This window comes from Rattus norvegicus, chromosome 8 (assembly GCF_021556685.1).
Source record: "Rattus norvegicus strain SHRSP/BbbUtx chromosome 8, alternate assembly SHRSP_T2T, whole genome shotgun sequence".
Classification (NCBI taxonomy): domain Eukaryota; kingdom Metazoa; phylum Chordata; class Mammalia; order Rodentia; family Muridae; genus Rattus; species Rattus norvegicus.
The window spans coordinates 116,201,892-116,218,838 of record NC_141541.1 but is presented as its reverse complement, the minus strand read 5'-3'; the positions used below and the strand labels follow the sequence as shown (position 1 = coordinate 116,218,838).

The window sequence follows — 16,947 nt, the reverse complement described above, 5'->3', positions numbered from 1 at the left end:
ATATAACTCAGATTAAGCATGGTGGGACATCCCTGGGATCCCAACACTCAAGGCTAGGGCAGGGGCTTGCCAAGAGCTTCAGGGCATTCACTGCCTTATTTTTTAAATTAAAGAACAAAAATAAGGACTGGCAAGATTGCTTGATGGGTAAAAGTAGTTGCTGCCTAGCCTGATGACCTAAACTTGATCCTGAGGACTCACATGGTGGAACAAGAGAAACAATTCCAGCAAGTTGTCCTCTGACCTTTGTACTCACTAGAATCCTCTATGTAGACCAAGATTGTCTGCCACTACTCCAAGCCCAGCTGTACTCCTGTTTGTTTTTATTTGTTCTTGGGGGGGCATATCACTGTGGCTATGCATCCCATGGCATGTATGTATGCAGCCAGTTTTGTACACTTGGTGCTCTTCTTCCCCTCAGGTCACTAGCTGAACTATCCTGTCAGCTTTCATTTTTATGCCTTGTCCTTTTAGTGTGTGATTCTGTATGTACACTTTACTTCTCTTGGTATAATTGTAACAGAAATAGCTTTTTTTTTTTTAGGAGGGGGACACCCTCTATGTGGTGGCCATAGGACAAGTTGTAAGGGTTAGCTCTCTCCTTCCAGAGGGTACCAGGATCTTTAGTCTCTCTAAATTTTACTATAATATTTCACTTTAAATTACTTCCTTAGGATAAAATTTCAGAATTAAAAAATGATAGATATTTTCACATCTTGCCTAATTATTAAGAATTATATTGGTTTCACCTCATATTCAGCAGTCCTTCCCTCAAGACAGTCTCTCTGTGTAGTTCTGGCTCTCCTGGAATTTGTTCTGCAGACCAGTCTAACCTCAGACTCAGCAATCCACCTGCCTTTCACTGCTGGGAATAAAGGCTTAAGCCACCACACTTGGGTCATCTCATATCAGTTATAAATTAAAGAAAATGAAGGAATTTACTTGAAGTTCAATCTGTAACTTTTTTCATGCTTCCTGGTACTGTCATTTGTAAAAATACAGAAAAAAGTGAAAAAAGATTTACTTTTGTCGATTCTATGCATCTAATAACTGGAACTTTAAATCATGCTGCCTTTATGTTTAGGTCCGTTCTCTGCCTCTACCATATTCTTAATCCTTTTGAAGGTAATAATGGTAGTGCCTGCTAGAGTCTTGGAGGGTTGTAAGTAAAGACTGAAGAAAATAACGCTATATATTGATTAATGCCTCATCTGGTTCCTAAAATGTTGCAAACACACAATTACACTTAGATGTTCCCTTGCATGGGTGTTTGTTGGTGGAGGTCCTTTCACATGCTAAGAACTCTACTCTGATGTCCTCCAGGAGCAAATGTTATACTTCTAAAGGTTCTTTCAAAAGCACTGTAATGCTGCAGATGTTTGAAGATTTGGAAAACCGATTGATTTTTATCAAAACTAACTCCTTAATCAAGTTTTTATTAATGATTATCATGTAAATATTACCTTTGTCATTGGTCAGTTTCAAGAAAGTACCAGTGAGGGGAAGCCTCCCCCAGAAGATGTTTTTAAGAAGCCCCTGCCTCCTACTGTGAAAAAGGAAGAGAGTCCTCCTCCTGTAAGGCTAATTCTAATATTATGGACTGGTATGGGAGGGGAAGGAACTCCAAAGCCTCTGTCTGGTTTCGGTCCTTTGATTCTATGTATACCAAGTTTTAGGATTCCTCTTGAGTGTAAATGAAAATAGTGTGTTAAGGAAAAACTTTATGGAGTTGGTTCTCTTCTTCTACTCTTCTGTGGGTTTCAGACCTAAACTCCAGCGATCAGGCTCACACAGCAACTTCATGTGCTGAGCCATCGCACTGTCCTGACTGTTTCTGTTTAAATGCTGTTCTTGCTCTTACCCATTCCTTTCTCAACCATGTTTTCCTAGCCTTCACAAAGTCAGACTAAGCTGTGTCACTTCATTTGGGAGATGAACCAAATTGATGCTGGACATGTTCCAAACCTAATCAGTTAGAACAAAGAAAGTAGAAAGCATTATCAAACAAAATATCCCCAAAATAGAAGTTATATTTTTTGCTAAGCCCTATCCTTCTTTCTCTAGCCTAAGGTGGTAAATCCATTAATTGGTCTCCTGGGTGAATATGGAGGAGACAGTGACTATGAGGAAGAAGAGGAAGAGGAGCAGGCCCCTCCTGTGCAGCCTCGAGCAGCACAGCCTCAGCCTCGAGAGGAGCTGACCAAGAAAGAGAATGAAGAAGACAAACTCACAGACTGGAATAAACTGGCTTGTCTGCTCTGCAGAAGGCAGTTTCCCAATAAAGAAGTTCTTACAAAGCATCAGCAACTCTCAGACCTGCACAAGGTATTTCAGGAAGGCATGTTTGACTCTTCCCATTGCTGGAAATGAAGACACTTCAACCTCCTTGGCTCTAATCATCTCAGATTGAGTGTGTGTGTACAGGATGTGTGTGTGGCCATATGTGCCAGAGCATATACGTGGAATTCAGAGGCTATATGGTCATGTCATCTCTCTCTCCTCCCATCTTTACGTGGATTCTGTGGATCAGGTCACGCAGGCTTGCATAACAAGCCCCTTACCCACTGAGCTGTCTTGCTGGTTCACTTTTTTCTTGTTTGTTTGTTTTGTTTTATCTTGTTTTTCATTTACTCTCTCACATATTACATCCCAACTTCAGTTTTCCCTCTCTCTGCTCCTCCCATTATCTCCCACCATGTACCTCCTCTTTCTTCCAGATCTACCCTCCACCTTTTCACCTCCCCTCAGAAAAGAGCAGGCCTTCTAGGGACATCAACCCAGTACAGCATAACGAGCTAGGCACATGTTCTCATAATGCTGTAAGAGGCAACCGAGTAGGAGGAAAAGGGTCAGAGACAGCCTCCAGTCCTCCCACTCTTCTGATTTTTAGTTCATAAATTGCTGTGAATTAAGAGGTTTTGCCTACCTTAGAGAACAGAGCAGTTAAGAGTACTTTCTCGGGGTTGGGGATTTAGCTCACTGGTAGAGCACTTGCCTAGCAAGCTCAAGGCCCTGAGTTCAGTCCCCAGCTCCGAAAAAAAGAAAAAAAAAAAAAAAAAAGAGTACTTTCTCCTCTTTCAGAGGACTTGAGTTCAATTCCCAGTATCTACATGGTGACCACACAAGACTATTAAGTCTAGTTCCAATGCCCTCTTCTGGCCTCCTCTCTCTTTTGGACTCTGTAGGTACTATATGCACATGGTGTACATATATACATATAGGCAAAACATTCATACATATCATTAATTTTTAAAAAACTTTACCTGTTGGGGGGAGGGGGATGTTTGCCCGGAAACCGGGAAAGGGAATAACACTCGAAATGTATATAAGAAATACTCAAGTTAATAAAAAAAAAAAAAAAAAAAAAAAAAAAAAAAAAACTTTACCTGTTCCCATTTTAGAACTTCAGTATTCAGACCCAACTGAAGCAATATGGCTATCAAACCAGATACACAAGATGTGTAAGGAGAAAAGGATAGATAACTTGCCATTAACTAACAGCTGAGACTCAGATAAGCTCCCAGTCTTCTAAAATACTTGTTAGTGTCACCTGGTTCTGTCCAGCTATAATGTGTTGTCACTCTATAAGTATCCCAGGACTCTGTCTCTTCTCGCAGTGGTTGTTGCTTTAAGTTATGAACACAACTATTTGGGGGCATTATTTGACATATGTTGATTCTCCCCAGTAGTCTTACCAGCAAGCTGAATTATAAAGAAATAAGTAAACCGGGCTGGAGAGATGGCTCAGCAGTTAAGAGCTCCCACTGGTCTTCCAGAGGTCCTGAATTCAATTCCCAGCAACCACATGGTGGCTCCCAACCATCTGTAACGAGATCTGATGCCCTTTTCTGGTGCGCCTGAAGACAGCTAGCTACACTGTGCTTGTATACATAAAATAAATAAATAAATATTTTTTTAAAAAAAGAAATAAGTAAACCTCTAGATGGGCTCATGTTCTTAGTATAATTTCTTTCATATTTCTTAGCAGATGTTACAACATAAGGTTTAAAGAGACTAGTTTGAACTTCTCAATACAGAACTAAAAATCCTTCTTTGCCAAAACTTGAGAAACCTCATTTTTTTTCCTGAATACATTGTTTGTCCTGGCTACCACTTTGGAGGTTTTGTGAAACCTCTAGGATTCTGGGAAATTCCTGCTAATGATCCTTGGGATAGACTCATGATCTGGTGGAATTGCCGGGCTATACAGGAGCTATTTTGGACTCCTGGTGTTTCATATTTCTTTGGGTCTGTGAAAGAGTGTCTAGGGATTGGGGATGATGGATGGGTAAGTGGTAGGCAGAGTGCAGCTTGTGACTTTTTCTTCTTTGGCTTGCCCAGACCCCTTTCCTATTATTTTTACCTTAAATCAGAAGATAAACTGTGGGCTGGACAGATTGTGGTTGTCTTAGTGTTCTGTTGCGGTAAAGAGACACCATAACCAAAGCAACTCTTTTATTTATTTATTTATTTATTTATTTATTTATGTATTTATTTATGTATTTATTTATGTATTTATTTCTTTTGGTTAGCTAGACATCGTGTGACACAATTTTCTTTTAAATAATACTTTATGTATATGAATACACTGTCAATGTCTTCAGACACACCAAAAGAGGGCATTGGGTCCCATTACAGATGGTTATGAGCCACCATGTGGTTGCTGGTATTGAACTCAGGACCTCTGGAAGAGTAGCCAGTTCTCTTAGGTGCTGAGCCATCTCTCCAGCCCAATGGCAACTCTTTTTTTTTTTTTTTTTGGTTCTTTTTTTTCGGAGCTGGGGACTGAACCCAGGGCCTTGCGCTTCCTAGGTAAGCGCTCTACCACTGAGCTAAATCCCCAGCCCCCCAATGGCAACTCTTAAAAAGGAAAATATTTATTGGAGCTGGCTTACAATTTCAGAGGTTTAGAGGTTTAGTTCATAATCATCATGGACGGAAGCATGGCAGCATTCAGGCAGACATGCTGCTAGAGAGGTAGCTAGAGTTCTGCATCTGGATTGTAGGCAGCAGGAAGAGAGTGAAGATACCAGGCTTGAACTATTGAAACCCCTAAACCCAACCCAAGTGACATACTTCCTCCAACAAGACCACACCTCCTAATCGTTGTCAAGTAAGACTACTTCCTAATGACCATACATTTAAATATATGAGCTATGGGGGAGTCATAAGAGTACTAGAGCCTCTTGTAGATGTCCCCACGTTTCCTACCAGCACCCACATGGAGGATCAAAAAACATCTGGTACTTCAATCCTGGATGGTTCATACTCATACAATTAAAAAAAGAGAAATTAAGGGCTGGGGATTTAGCTCAGTGGTAGAGCGCTTACCTAGGAAGCGCAAGGCCCTGGGTTCGGTCCCCAGCTCCGAAAAAAAAGAACCAAAAAAAAAAAAAAAAAAGAGAAATTAGAGTGAAATTCTCTTATATGATTTACCATGTAATTAATTTTTGTGTCAATTAGTATTTAGCTTCCTTATTGATGAAACTAAGGCAGAACTAGTTAGGGTTGCTTGTTGCAGGGTATGTTAATCATTTAAGAGACTCGGTCAGAACAAAAGTTACAGCCCTACGTGTTTGGGAAAGGGCTAGAAGCATTTCTAGGCAGGTTTTGTTGTTGTTTTCCTAGACCTATACTCACAAATTTTCTTGTATTCTCAGCAAAACCTGGAAATTCACCGGAAAATAAAACAATCAGAGCAAGAGCTAGCCTATCTGGAGAGGAGAGAACGGGAGGTAAGCTGGGTGAACAGTTACTCACTTTGCTCCAGATCTTTCTGCTCCATGGTATATACTTTGTACATTGTACTGATTCCTGTATACAGAAACACAGAGAAGAAAAGGGGTCCCTAATCATGATATATGGTGGGGAGGGACTGAGTAAAGAGTAGGAGGGTGAAACTTCAGTCCAAGTATAATGTATGAGAGGATAATTAATTATCTAAAAGTAAATAAGATAAAACCACAATGTAAACTAAAAAACATATGATATATATGTTTGTCAGAACTCTGATTCTGTATTTAAAATGAAATGTTCATTGTTTATCAATTTTACCTTAGTAGATTATTAAGTTTTTTTTAAATATTGTTTTGTTCTGTTTCTTTTTTTTAAATATAGTTCTAGGTTTTTTGGGGGGCGGTTTTTGTTTTTGTTTTTATTTGTTTGTTTGTTTGTTTTCTTTTTTTCTTTTTTCCGGGGCTGGGGACTGAACCCAGGACCTTGCGCTTCCTAGGCAAGCGCTCTACCACTGAGCCAAATCCCCAACCCCTTAAATATAGTTCTAAAGAATTATTTATTTATTATATGTATATGAGTTCTCTAACTACATGTACACTTGCATGCCACAACAGGGCATCAGATCCCAGTATGGGTGATTGTGATCTGTCATGTGGGTGCTGGGAATTGTACTCAGGACCTGGAAAAGCAGACAGTGCTCTTCACCTGAGTCATCTTTCCAGCCCCCTGTTTAGTTTTTAAATACTTGAGAAAGTGAAGGATTGTTAGGTAGGGCTACTGAAAATAACATCTTTCACTATTTTAAAAGCTAAGTTGGAAGTAGATTAGTGTAAAACCAAATGGACTAGCCGTCCAACCTGCACCTAGGCAGATTCACCGCTCCAGTTGCAGAGTTCACTACTAGCCCACTGCTAACCTCAGGCATGTCTCTGTCTGTCTGTCTGTCTGTCTGTCTGTCTGTCTGTCTGTCTGTCTCTCATGTGTGTGTGTGTTACTTTGGTCTTACCTTTTTTTGGGGGGTGGGGTGTCTTTTGAGGCAGGATTTCTCTGTGCAACAATCTTGGCTGTCCTAAAACTAGCTTTATAAACCAGGCTGTACTATAATTCACAGAGATCCACCTGCCCCTGCCTCCCAAATGCTGGGGTTAAAGGCTTGCTTCACCACATCCAGCACCTTAGACAAATCCTATGTGATAAGAATATATTTACAGGGCTAGAGAGATAACTCCATGGGTAAGAGAAGTCAGTGCTATTACAGAGGTCCTAAGTTCAGTCCCCAGGATCTGTAATTCCAACCTCAGGGGGACCTAAACCTCTGCCTTCCCCAGGCACTTTTACTCACAAACATATACCCAAACACAAACACACATGTAATTAAAAATAAATAAATTACTGTGGGTGAGTCCTACCTTTAATCTGAGCAGTAGGGAGGGCAGAGGCAGGACTTCTCTGAGTTCAAAGCCTGGTCTACATAGAGTTAGTTCTAGGCTAACCAGGGCTACAGTGAGACCCTGTCTCAGTTTTTCTTTTTCTTTTTCTCTTCTCAAGACAGGGTCTTATTATGTAGCCTGGGGTGTCCTGGAACATACTATGTAGACCAGGCTGGCCTTGAACCCAGAGAAATTAGCCTTCTCTGCCTCTGCAGTGCTGAGATTAAAGGTGTGCATCACTAGCATTCAATTTTTTTAATTTAACTTTAAAAAAAAGACCTGGGAATGGTGGCCTTCTCCTCTACGTCCAGTGCTTTGAGGCTAAGGCAAGAAAAATTCCATAAGATCAAGGTCAACCTAAGCTACAAGGCAAGATTCTGGCTCAGGCAAAACAAAATAATAATAAAGCCTGTGCATAGGTAGCTTTTGGAAGGCTGAAATGCAAGGATCACATGATCTCTGCCTGTGAACACAACATTCTATCTTCCTAACCTCAACCCCTCCCCCCCCCAAGATAGCACTTCCCCTCCCAACGCTCATAAGTAGAAGTCTCAAATCTGCTCTTCTGTTCCCCACAGGGAAGGTTTAAAGAAAAAGGAAGTGACCGAAGGGAAAAACTACAGTCTTTTGATTCTCCAGAAAGGAAACGGATTAAATACTCCAGGGAAACAGACAGGTAAGGACATTCTTCATCCAGCCACTTCCTACAGACCTAATAATAGAACTGTCTTGTGCAAATGATTTGCTACTTTGTCTGAGAGGGATGAAGTTACTAGAAGCTAGTTTTGTCTGAACTCCCGTAAGACCACCATGGCTATTTGATCACTTTTTTTTTAATTTATTTATTTTATTTTATTTATTTATTTATTTATTTATTTATTTTATTATTATTTTTTTTTTTTTTTGGTTCTTTTTTTTCGGAGCTGGGGACCGAACCCAGGGCCTTGCGCTTCCTAGGCAAGCGCTCTACCACTGAGCTAAATCCCCAACCCCTTTGACCACTTTTTTACATGAATATATGCATGTTTTCTAGGAAGACTGGCTGGCTGCATTGCTTCTGCTACTGAAGCCAGGGCTGCAGTGGCTATCTATATCAATAATACTATTTCTCTATGGAATCTCCATTCTCCAACTGCATACTAACTGATTGGCTGCTGCTGGAGATATAACTTTTTAATCTTCCTCTACTTGTTTCCAGTCAAGCACTTTCCAATCTCAGAACAAGTCTGAGATCCATCAAGTCTGCTGATAATCAGTGACATATTGCCACTGTACTAAGTGCAAGGAACATTCAAGTAGACAAGGCATACATTATCCTTGGTTCTGTGTACACAGACTAGAGAAGGCTTAAGTGATAGTGTGGCTCACAGGAAAATCAGAAAGGAAGGGAACAGCAGAAGGTTTCAATTAGAAGAAACTATGTACAACAGGATTTATTTGTTCTTTTTTTTTTTTTTTCAAGACAGGTTTCTTTATGTAACTTTGGCTGTCCTAGGACTCACTCTGTAGTCCAGGCTGGCCTCAAAATCTGCTTGTTTCAAGATCTGCTTGTCTCTGCTGATCAAGCACTGATATTAAAGGCACATGCCACCACCACGCCTTTTTTTTTTTTTAAAGCATATGGTACATTTGACAAGTGATCTGACAGAGCTAAAGAGTTGGAGTGTGTTGTTGAGTGGCAGAAAATTCAGCTGCCCAACAGATTAGAGGCCATTTCACTTTAAACACATTTTTAAAGTGGCAGGAAATCAGTTAAAGTGGGATATTAATCTATTTTAAGAATTACTATACATACAGAAGATAGACTTAAACAGAGACTAATGATGATGCTTACATTGTGGGTCTGTTGAGAGATGATTGCTAAAGGCAGGCTGTGATTGGATTAAAGAAAAATGTCAAGTCCACCTTGCTTTGTGAGTAGTGGGATTGAAGAGTCACTGATAATTGTTGAGATCCTATTGGCTGTTTATAACAAGAAAGGGTATTTGAGACCTTGAAAGGAAAGTAGGAAAAATACTGACAAAAAAGGTTCCTAAGCAGAAGGGAAGGAGGCAGACAGGATGGCTTCAAACCAGAAGAAAATAGCCCCTCCACCCACCCCTTTCCCAAGTATCTGAGTTAAAGGCAAATGTTACCATGCCTGCTTCCTCTTCCTTTTCAGGAATATTCCAGATATTTTCTAAGGTCTTGCTCATTGTACTCTTTGAGTCTAACTCCTCTGCTTTCTGTTTGGTGTCTCTAGGGTACTCAGGGCCTTAGCCAACCCAATAAGCTCAAATATTTCTTCTCTGGTTCCTCATACCTTTAATCTCGGCACTGTAAATGCACAAGTAAAAGGATCTTTGAGTTTAAGATTAGCCTGGTCTACATAGCAAATTCCAGGCCAGCCAAGTCTTGTAAGACCCTATGCCAGAAAATAAAACAAAACTGTTTGCAGTTATATCTTGGTTATTTCTTTTTGTGCTCATCTGAGGCTCCACATTGCACCCAGTTTAATACCTCTAAACCTTCAGATTCACTTCCTTCATAGCCTTCTGTTTACCCTGTCTTACTGAGTCTGTCTTCTTTATACTATAAAGTGTATAAGTAGAGTGGAACTTTATTAAGATAATTTTTAAGACATGAATTTGAGAGTTAAAAAGATGGCTTAATGGTTGCCAGTACTTATTGCTTTTGTAGAGGATTCAGATTAATTTTCCAGTACCCACTTGTCCTCACAACTGTCCATAACCCCACTTCAGGGAATCCGATGTCTCCTCCTCACCTGCAAGGGCATCAGGCACACACAGGTACATAAACATGCAGCTAACACATTCACACACATAAGATAAATCTACAGAGATATGTATTCATTTATACATATTATAAAATGTGTGGTAAGGAGGTTGTCTGTGTGTACACCATGCAGAAGCCCATGGATGCCAGAAGACCGAGTGTTGAATTCCCTGAAACAGAGAGTTAAAAGGACTTGTGAGCCAAACACTTGTGGGTGCTGGGAACTGAATTTGGGTCAGGTGTTCTTATGTGCTGGGTATCTCTCCTGACCCTATTGAAGATTTTTAATATATTTTTTTAGCAGATGTGTTAAGAGAAAGAACGGTGTTCAGATAAGAGGCAGCTTTAAAAGGGGATGGTTGTTTCTCCTGTTCTTCAATCCATTTTCTATTACCAGAAATGTTTTGAATACAGAAACTTGACCTTTGTAATCTTGGGGGTAGACTAACACAGAGTACTTGCCTAGCATGCCTGAGCCCCTAGATTCAATCTCTAGTACCTCAACAAGCAAACAGTTTCTTATTATTTTATGTACATTGATGTTTTGTCTACATGTATGTCTGTACCACACACATGGAGTGCCCATGAAGGCCAGAAGAAGATGAAAAGATCTGTCCTTTTTGTGAACTGAGAGTATAGAGGACTTACCTAACATACCCTTGGTTTGAATCCCAGGATAGCAAAGAAACAAAACACTACTACCTATTTTGCACATATACATGTTACCTAGAAGGGGTGCCTAAAGTATCAAGTGTGATGTGATGTTCAAGGCCTCTCTCTCCTTTTTTTTTTTTTTAATCAATCTGACCTCAAAAAGGCATATCTTTATCAGTTCCTGCTACTCCTCTACTCGACAAATCACCCTACTTGGCTGCTACACATTTCCTAGTTCATAAGCCCCTCATTTGCCCAGATCCAGTTCAGTTGTGTCTTCTTGCTTAAAACCTTTCACTCTTTTTTTTTTTTTTCTTTTTCTTTTTTTCGGAGCTGGGGACTGAACCCAGAAACCTTTCACTCTTGAAACTGTTCAAATTTGTGTTCCCTTCATTGTATTGCCATGGTACACATCCATGATTGATGTCCTTGGTGTCCTATCAACATCTACTGACAAAATCTTCATGTTCTTCATGTTCTTTCCCATGATCAAGGCCCAATCTTAGTCACCTCTACACCCTCAGGACAAGCCTAGCCACATGGATATTGGGTTGTACTTAATACACTTATTAGGAAACAGATCTCAGGAAGAGATCAGCAGCTCACCTTGAAAATGGTGTTAGAGGGGGTTGGGGATTTAGCTCAGTGGTAGAGCGCTTGCTAGGCCCTGGGTTCGGTCCCCAGCTCCGGGGGAAAAAAAATGGTGTTAGAAGTATATCTGTTGGGGTTGGGGATTTAGCTCAGTGGTAGAGTGCTTGCCTAGGAAGCACAAGGCCCTGGGTTCGGTCCCCAGCTCCAAAAAAAAGAACCAAAAAAAAAAAAAAAAAAAAGTATATCTGTTTCTCTTACAGTGATCGAAACCCTGTTGATAAAGAAGACACTGACACTAGTAGCAAAGGAGGCTGCACCCAGCAGGCTACTGGCTGGAGGAAAGGGGCAGGCCTGGGATATAGCCATCCTGGATTGGGTTCATCAGAGGAGGTAAGATGAATTCTGTCTTCCTAGGAGTTATATGAACCTTGAATATACTTAACTTTTTCTGTCTTGCCTCAGAGCACATACCCAAAATAGAAATCAGAGGACAGTTTCTTGAACTCAGTACTCTTTCTACCTTGTAAGAATCAAACTCAGGTCATCCAGTTTAATGGCAAGTACCCTTATCCAGTAAGCCAACTCACCAGTCCCTCCCGCCCAGATCCTGTGTTATAACATGTTGTGCTGGGCCCGTGATGATTTCCCTAACAGAAGAAGGCAGGGAAGTTGAATAGAGTTCTTCATACTCTTATATAAGGAACAAGCAGTGAGGGCAGTGTAGGAGCCAAGTCCTTGGAGACTAAAAGTTCATTTTGATTAAAAAAAACAGCCAGGAAAGCTGGACTGTGACTTGGAGGAGGTAGGACACTCACTTCTCAGTCTGAGGCTCTAGTACTGACAACAAAAAAGGGTGTGCGGGGTCAGGGCTTTGAGGGAACACAGGGACTAAAGAGCCAGGGAACCAGTAATCAAAGATTAGAGACCCTGTCTATGAGAGGGATTGTCAGCACAGATCTTTGATAGATAAGATACAGGGCCCATGGGGGCTGGAGAGATGGCTCAGCGGTTAAGAGCACCCAACTGCTCTTCCAGAGGTCATGAGTTCAATTCCCAGCAACCACATGGTGGCTCACAACCATCTGTAAAGAGATTTGATGCCCTCTTCTGGTGTATCTGAAGACAGCTACAGTGTACTCACATAGATAAAATAAATAAAATCTTTAAAAAAGAAAAAAAAGATACAGGGACCATGAAGTTAGTCTTGGTTCCCTGGAAGGATATAGCTCCTCTTATTTTCAGGGAGAACCCATAGAAAAGGTGATCAAAGGAAATATTGCCCTTTCGGGTAGAGTTGGGCCTCTGCAATTGCTGACCTTAAAAGGCTTACCCATTTCATTTCTGTTAAAACTCATGTGTCTAATATTGAAACCTTTATTTTGAAATCACAGCATTGTGATCTTCCTTATTCAAAGCTCTCACTTGACTCTTTGTTCTGCAGATTGAAGGGCGGATGAGGGGGTCTGGGGGTGCCCCAGGAAGAACCAGCAAGAGACAGTCTAATGAAACTTACAGAGATGCTGTTCGAAGAGTTATGTTTGCTCGATACAAAGAACTCGATTAAGAGTGGAAATACCCCACAGGATACAATTTCCTCTTTGTTTTGTTTGTCCATCTCTCCTTTTGTTTTGTTACTGTTCTTGCTGCTAGAACTTTTTTAAATAAACTTTTTTCAATGTGAATAAATTTTGTTAACATTTTTTTTCCCACAATGGATAGAGAATAGAGCTTGATGTTATGAAGAAAAAAATGGTTTGGCATTTAAGAGCACTGACTGCGGGGTTGGGGATTTAGCTCAGTGGTAGAGCGCTTGCCTAGGAAGCGCAAGGCCCTGGGTTCGGTCCCCAGCTCCGAAAAAGAACCAAAAAAAAAAAAAGAGCACTGACTGCTCTTCCAAAGGTCCTGAGTTCAATTTCCATCTACCATATGGTGGCTTACAACCATCTGTAATGGGATCTGATGCCCTTTTCTGGTGTGTCTGGAGAAAGCAAAAGTGTACTCATATATAAATAAATCCTTAAAATCAAAACAAAACAAAAAGAAAAAATGCTGCCATAGAAAATGTGGGCATATCTGAGTTAATGCTGAAATGGTCAACTAGTGCTACAGTAAGCAGGGAACAGTGCCGATCTGTTAGAGTACGGGAGTAACATACTTAATGATCCTGATCTCATCAGTGAGAAGAGCCTCTGTCGTTTTAGTAACTGCTGAGGTATAACACATTTCCATATGTAGGTTTACCAATTAAACATTTAGAAGCTCTTTGACCACCCCAAGGCTGTAGGGGAAAACAATGTCCTACAACTGTCTTCAAAGGAAAAACATCTTTCACTTCATTTTTTGGAGCAGAAGTTCCAATACTGGGACAAAGCAGTTTCATTTTTATATTTTGCCAGGTAATCAGAGAAGTCATTGGTTTGTTGGTTGCTTGGTTGTGTGCTTGGTTTTAACAGACACATGAAGGTTATTTCACTGGATCAGGGGATCTTTTGAAAGAACTTTACTCTGTAACTCAGCCTAGCCCCAAGTTCTTCATCTTCCTTCTATCTCCTCTTTTCTGGGAGCTGAGATTACAGGCATTTACCAAATTCCCTGACTACTTTTATTTTGTTTTAATATTCATCTTATGTATATTTGTGTTGTGGGGGAACCATACTCGAACCAGTGTATGTAGAAGTCAGAGGACAACTTGTAGTCAGATTAGAAACCCAGATTATCAAACCAGATGGTCATGGCACATGGTTTTAACCCAGTACTCAGGAAGCAGAAGCAGGCAGATCTTTGAGTTTGAGGCCAGTCAACAGAATGAGTTCCGGGATAGCCATGATATATAGAAATCCTCTTTTGGGGAAAAATAAAAAGGAAGAAAAGTCTCAGATTATCAAGATTGGTGACAAGTACTTTTTAACCAAATGAACCATTTCACTGGTCCAAACTTTTTTCTTTCTGATTAGTAAGATTTACTACTTTTATTTGTCTCTGTGTGTAGGTGGATGCATTTAGGGCCAGAAGAAGATGTGGTATCCTTGGAGCTGGTGTTAAAGGCTGTGCTCCCTGATATGAGTGCTGGAAACCAAATTAGGATTCTCTGCTAGAACAGCAAGCACTCTAAACTGCTAAGCCATCTCTAGCTCTCTGAACCAACTTTTAAATTTTTTAAAATGGAAGACAAAAAGACTATTTTATTAAAACTTTGTTCAACAATACATTTGCTTATTTTATTTGTGTTGCTTAATTTAAAACAAAACAATTTCCATTGTCTTTGGTACATCAACTACCAGATAGCCTGGGGGATATAATTGTTCTGCTCATCACAATGACTCAAACCAGAGACACAGGCTATTGAGAGGATGACATTCATCCCTGGATGGAATCTGTCCCCGGTTAGGAGAGTAGCTTTTGAGCTTAAATTGAATTGGCATCTGAGCATGGTGGCTTACTTTTAATCCCAGCAACCAGTGAGCTCTGAATGTCACCCTGGCTTTCCTGGAACTCACTTTGTAGACCAGGCTGGTCTTGAACTCAGAGATCCATCTGCCTTGGGATTAAAGGCATGGGTCATCACACCCAGCTACAAGAGCTTTCTATGATCTGCAGATAAATGTATGTTTTCGGAAGTTAAATGTGTTACATATATACTTGACCAGAATTGGGCATATATCTTTACATGTATACAATACATAAAGTAAGAATACAAAGATATGAGAGAAAGATGTTGGGTATGTGTCCTTGAAAGAAACAGCCATGTTTTCAGGCATTTCCAGCCAGTTTCAGTCACCCTAATTCCAGCACACCTTTAATCCCATGACACATTCCTTCCTAATCCCAGCTTGCCTGAGGTGAAGGCTAGAGGATAAGCAACAGTCCCACATTAAGATGTTGGTCTGGTCTACATTGTGAACTCCAGGCTAGCCAATACTATAGAGACCCCTTTTAAAGAAAATAAAAGGGAGGGGAGGGAAGGACAATAAAAACAAAATGTGAAAAGAACATCTCCCTAATTATTACATATGCAGAGGGCAAGTTATGGTAACTGGATAAGAATATCTCCACAAAGAAAACAGTGGAAAAAAAAACCTAGGATTTTTTATGTTTTGTTGGATTTTTTTTTTTAATGGACGATGGGCTGGTGATTTGGCTAGAATTTGGGTTGTTTTACATTTAATTTTTGGTATATGTGAATACACACGTCCATGTCTCCCACATCAGACTACTCTCATGAGTGGTTCTCTCCATCATCTGGACTGCAGGGATGGAATTCAGGTTCTTAGGCTTGACAGTAAGCCTTACATGATGAGCCATCTCAGGGACTCGCGGCTTGGTTTTTGTTGTTTTGTTCTGCTTGTGGCAGGGTCTCACAACAAAATATCCCTATTGTTCTGGAGTTCACATTCTAGCTGCTGTCATGGCTTCTGAAAACAACCTAGTTCAGTTTCCAGTTTATCAAATTATTAGCTCTGTATGTTTGTAAAACTAGACATTAATGACTTGCCCTAGGAGAGAGAATAAAGTTGTCCAAAATGGCTTCAAAACCATGGCAATCCTTCTGCTTCGTTATCTGGAATGCAGTTACAGGTGTACATCCCCACGGTGATTTAAAGGATATTTGTGAAGACCCCCTACACGAAGTCTAACCTAGCCTCTGGGAAGGCAATCAGTAGTACGCCTTCTCTACAAACTGGATTATACACTTTACACTGTGTCAAACGCTAGTAGAGTTCACATCCGGGTTCTCAGAGGCTGAATGGCAGCTTTGTCATGGAGCAGATGAAACACGCAAAAAAATTAAAGCAGGGTCCAGTGACAGGCTGCCTGGGCGACCACATTTCCCGGCAGCCCTCGCGCAGACGGGCACCTTCGCTGATTGGATGCCTCTGAAGAGGCGGGTGGGGTGGGGGTGGGGAGAGTCGGCGCGCGAGGTACTGTGGGTAGGAGAAGACGGTCGGTGGAGACGCCATTTTGTGCAGCGGCCGAACCTTGTTCTAGGTTTTGAGACGCAGAGCCGCTACTCCTTCTGCTTTGTTCCCTCTGTGGGGGTGAGTGCGGCGGCCGTCCATTACGCCCCAGTGATTTTGCCATTGGTGCTGTCCCTTGAGTCTGCCTGTCAGCCGCCAGAGGTGACTGCTCAGCCGCGTCTTTGAAGGGACTAAAACTAAGCTAGCGTTTGAGGGCCGCGCCCCTCCTCGCCTCTGGTTCTGCCGGCTTTCATAGGTCGCCCACTAACCCAGTCCTCGGCCCGCCTCTTTCGAGTTGTTTGTCTCTTGCTGGGACGTTGTCCCGAATCCCCTGTCCTGCGGAGCTGTGGCGATCCAGTCCTTCGGACACCCCTCGGAAGCGCCTGGCAATCTCTTAAGCCATCATCGCCCTGCGTCTGCAACTGAATCTCGCTCTGCGAAAGGTGGTTAGGAATAGTGACTTGAGGACTGGGAACCTCCTCAGAGGTTGGGAGGGATGTATGTAATATGGGAAAGATGGACTGAATGCTGGAATGCACTGGTCTTAGCGCCGCCATCTCGGCTGCGATACCCCGCAGAGGTGGGCACGGGCACCTCCCGCGGAGGTGGGTATGGGCATCTCTGGCGAAACAAGGGAGAGTAGTAACTGTTCGACCCCGGAGCTTGAATCACTAGATCTCTTATTTTTTAAATCAACGAATTGTTTGTTGAGTGCGTGCTTTAAAGACCAGATTTTAGAAATGGCAGCAACTATAGTTTCTGGGCCATCACAGGCATCTAAAAGTATAGCTGTGTGATGTTTTATT

The 16,947-nt window shown here is 41.4% G+C and overlaps 2 protein-coding genes across 47 annotated transcripts in view; both read left to right on the top strand.

The window, feature by feature from the left end:
* Rbm6 (RNA binding motif protein 6) overlaps positions 1 to 12,872 on the top strand; it is a 100,029-nt gene extending 87,157 nt beyond the window's left edge. For 24 of the 25 annotated variants that reach the window (XM_087562377.1, XM_087562369.1, XM_087562372.1 and 21 more), the window contains 6 exons: positions 1,480 to 1,575; positions 2,065 to 2,325; positions 5,661 to 5,735; positions 7,745 to 7,842; positions 11,447 to 11,576; positions 12,628 to 12,872. In XM_087562377.1, coding sequence (XP_087418503.1) covers positions 1,480 to 1,575; positions 2,065 to 2,325; positions 5,661 to 5,735; positions 7,745 to 7,842; positions 11,447 to 11,576; positions 12,628 to 12,750 — 783 coding nt within the window. In that variant the 3' untranslated portion in view covers positions 12,751 to 12,872. 25 annotated transcript variants of the gene reach the window in all.
* Positions 12,873 to 16,107: 3,235 nt separating this feature from the next.
* Rbm5 (RNA binding motif protein 5) overlaps positions 16,108 to 16,947 on the top strand; it is a 29,200-nt gene continuing 28,360 nt past the window's right edge. For 6 of the 22 annotated variants that reach the window (XR_015626514.1, NM_001433317.1, NM_001433316.1 and 3 more), the window contains 1 exon segment: positions 16,108 to 16,222. The gene's annotated coding sequence lies outside the window, so the exon portion shown is untranslated. 22 annotated transcript variants of the gene reach the window in all.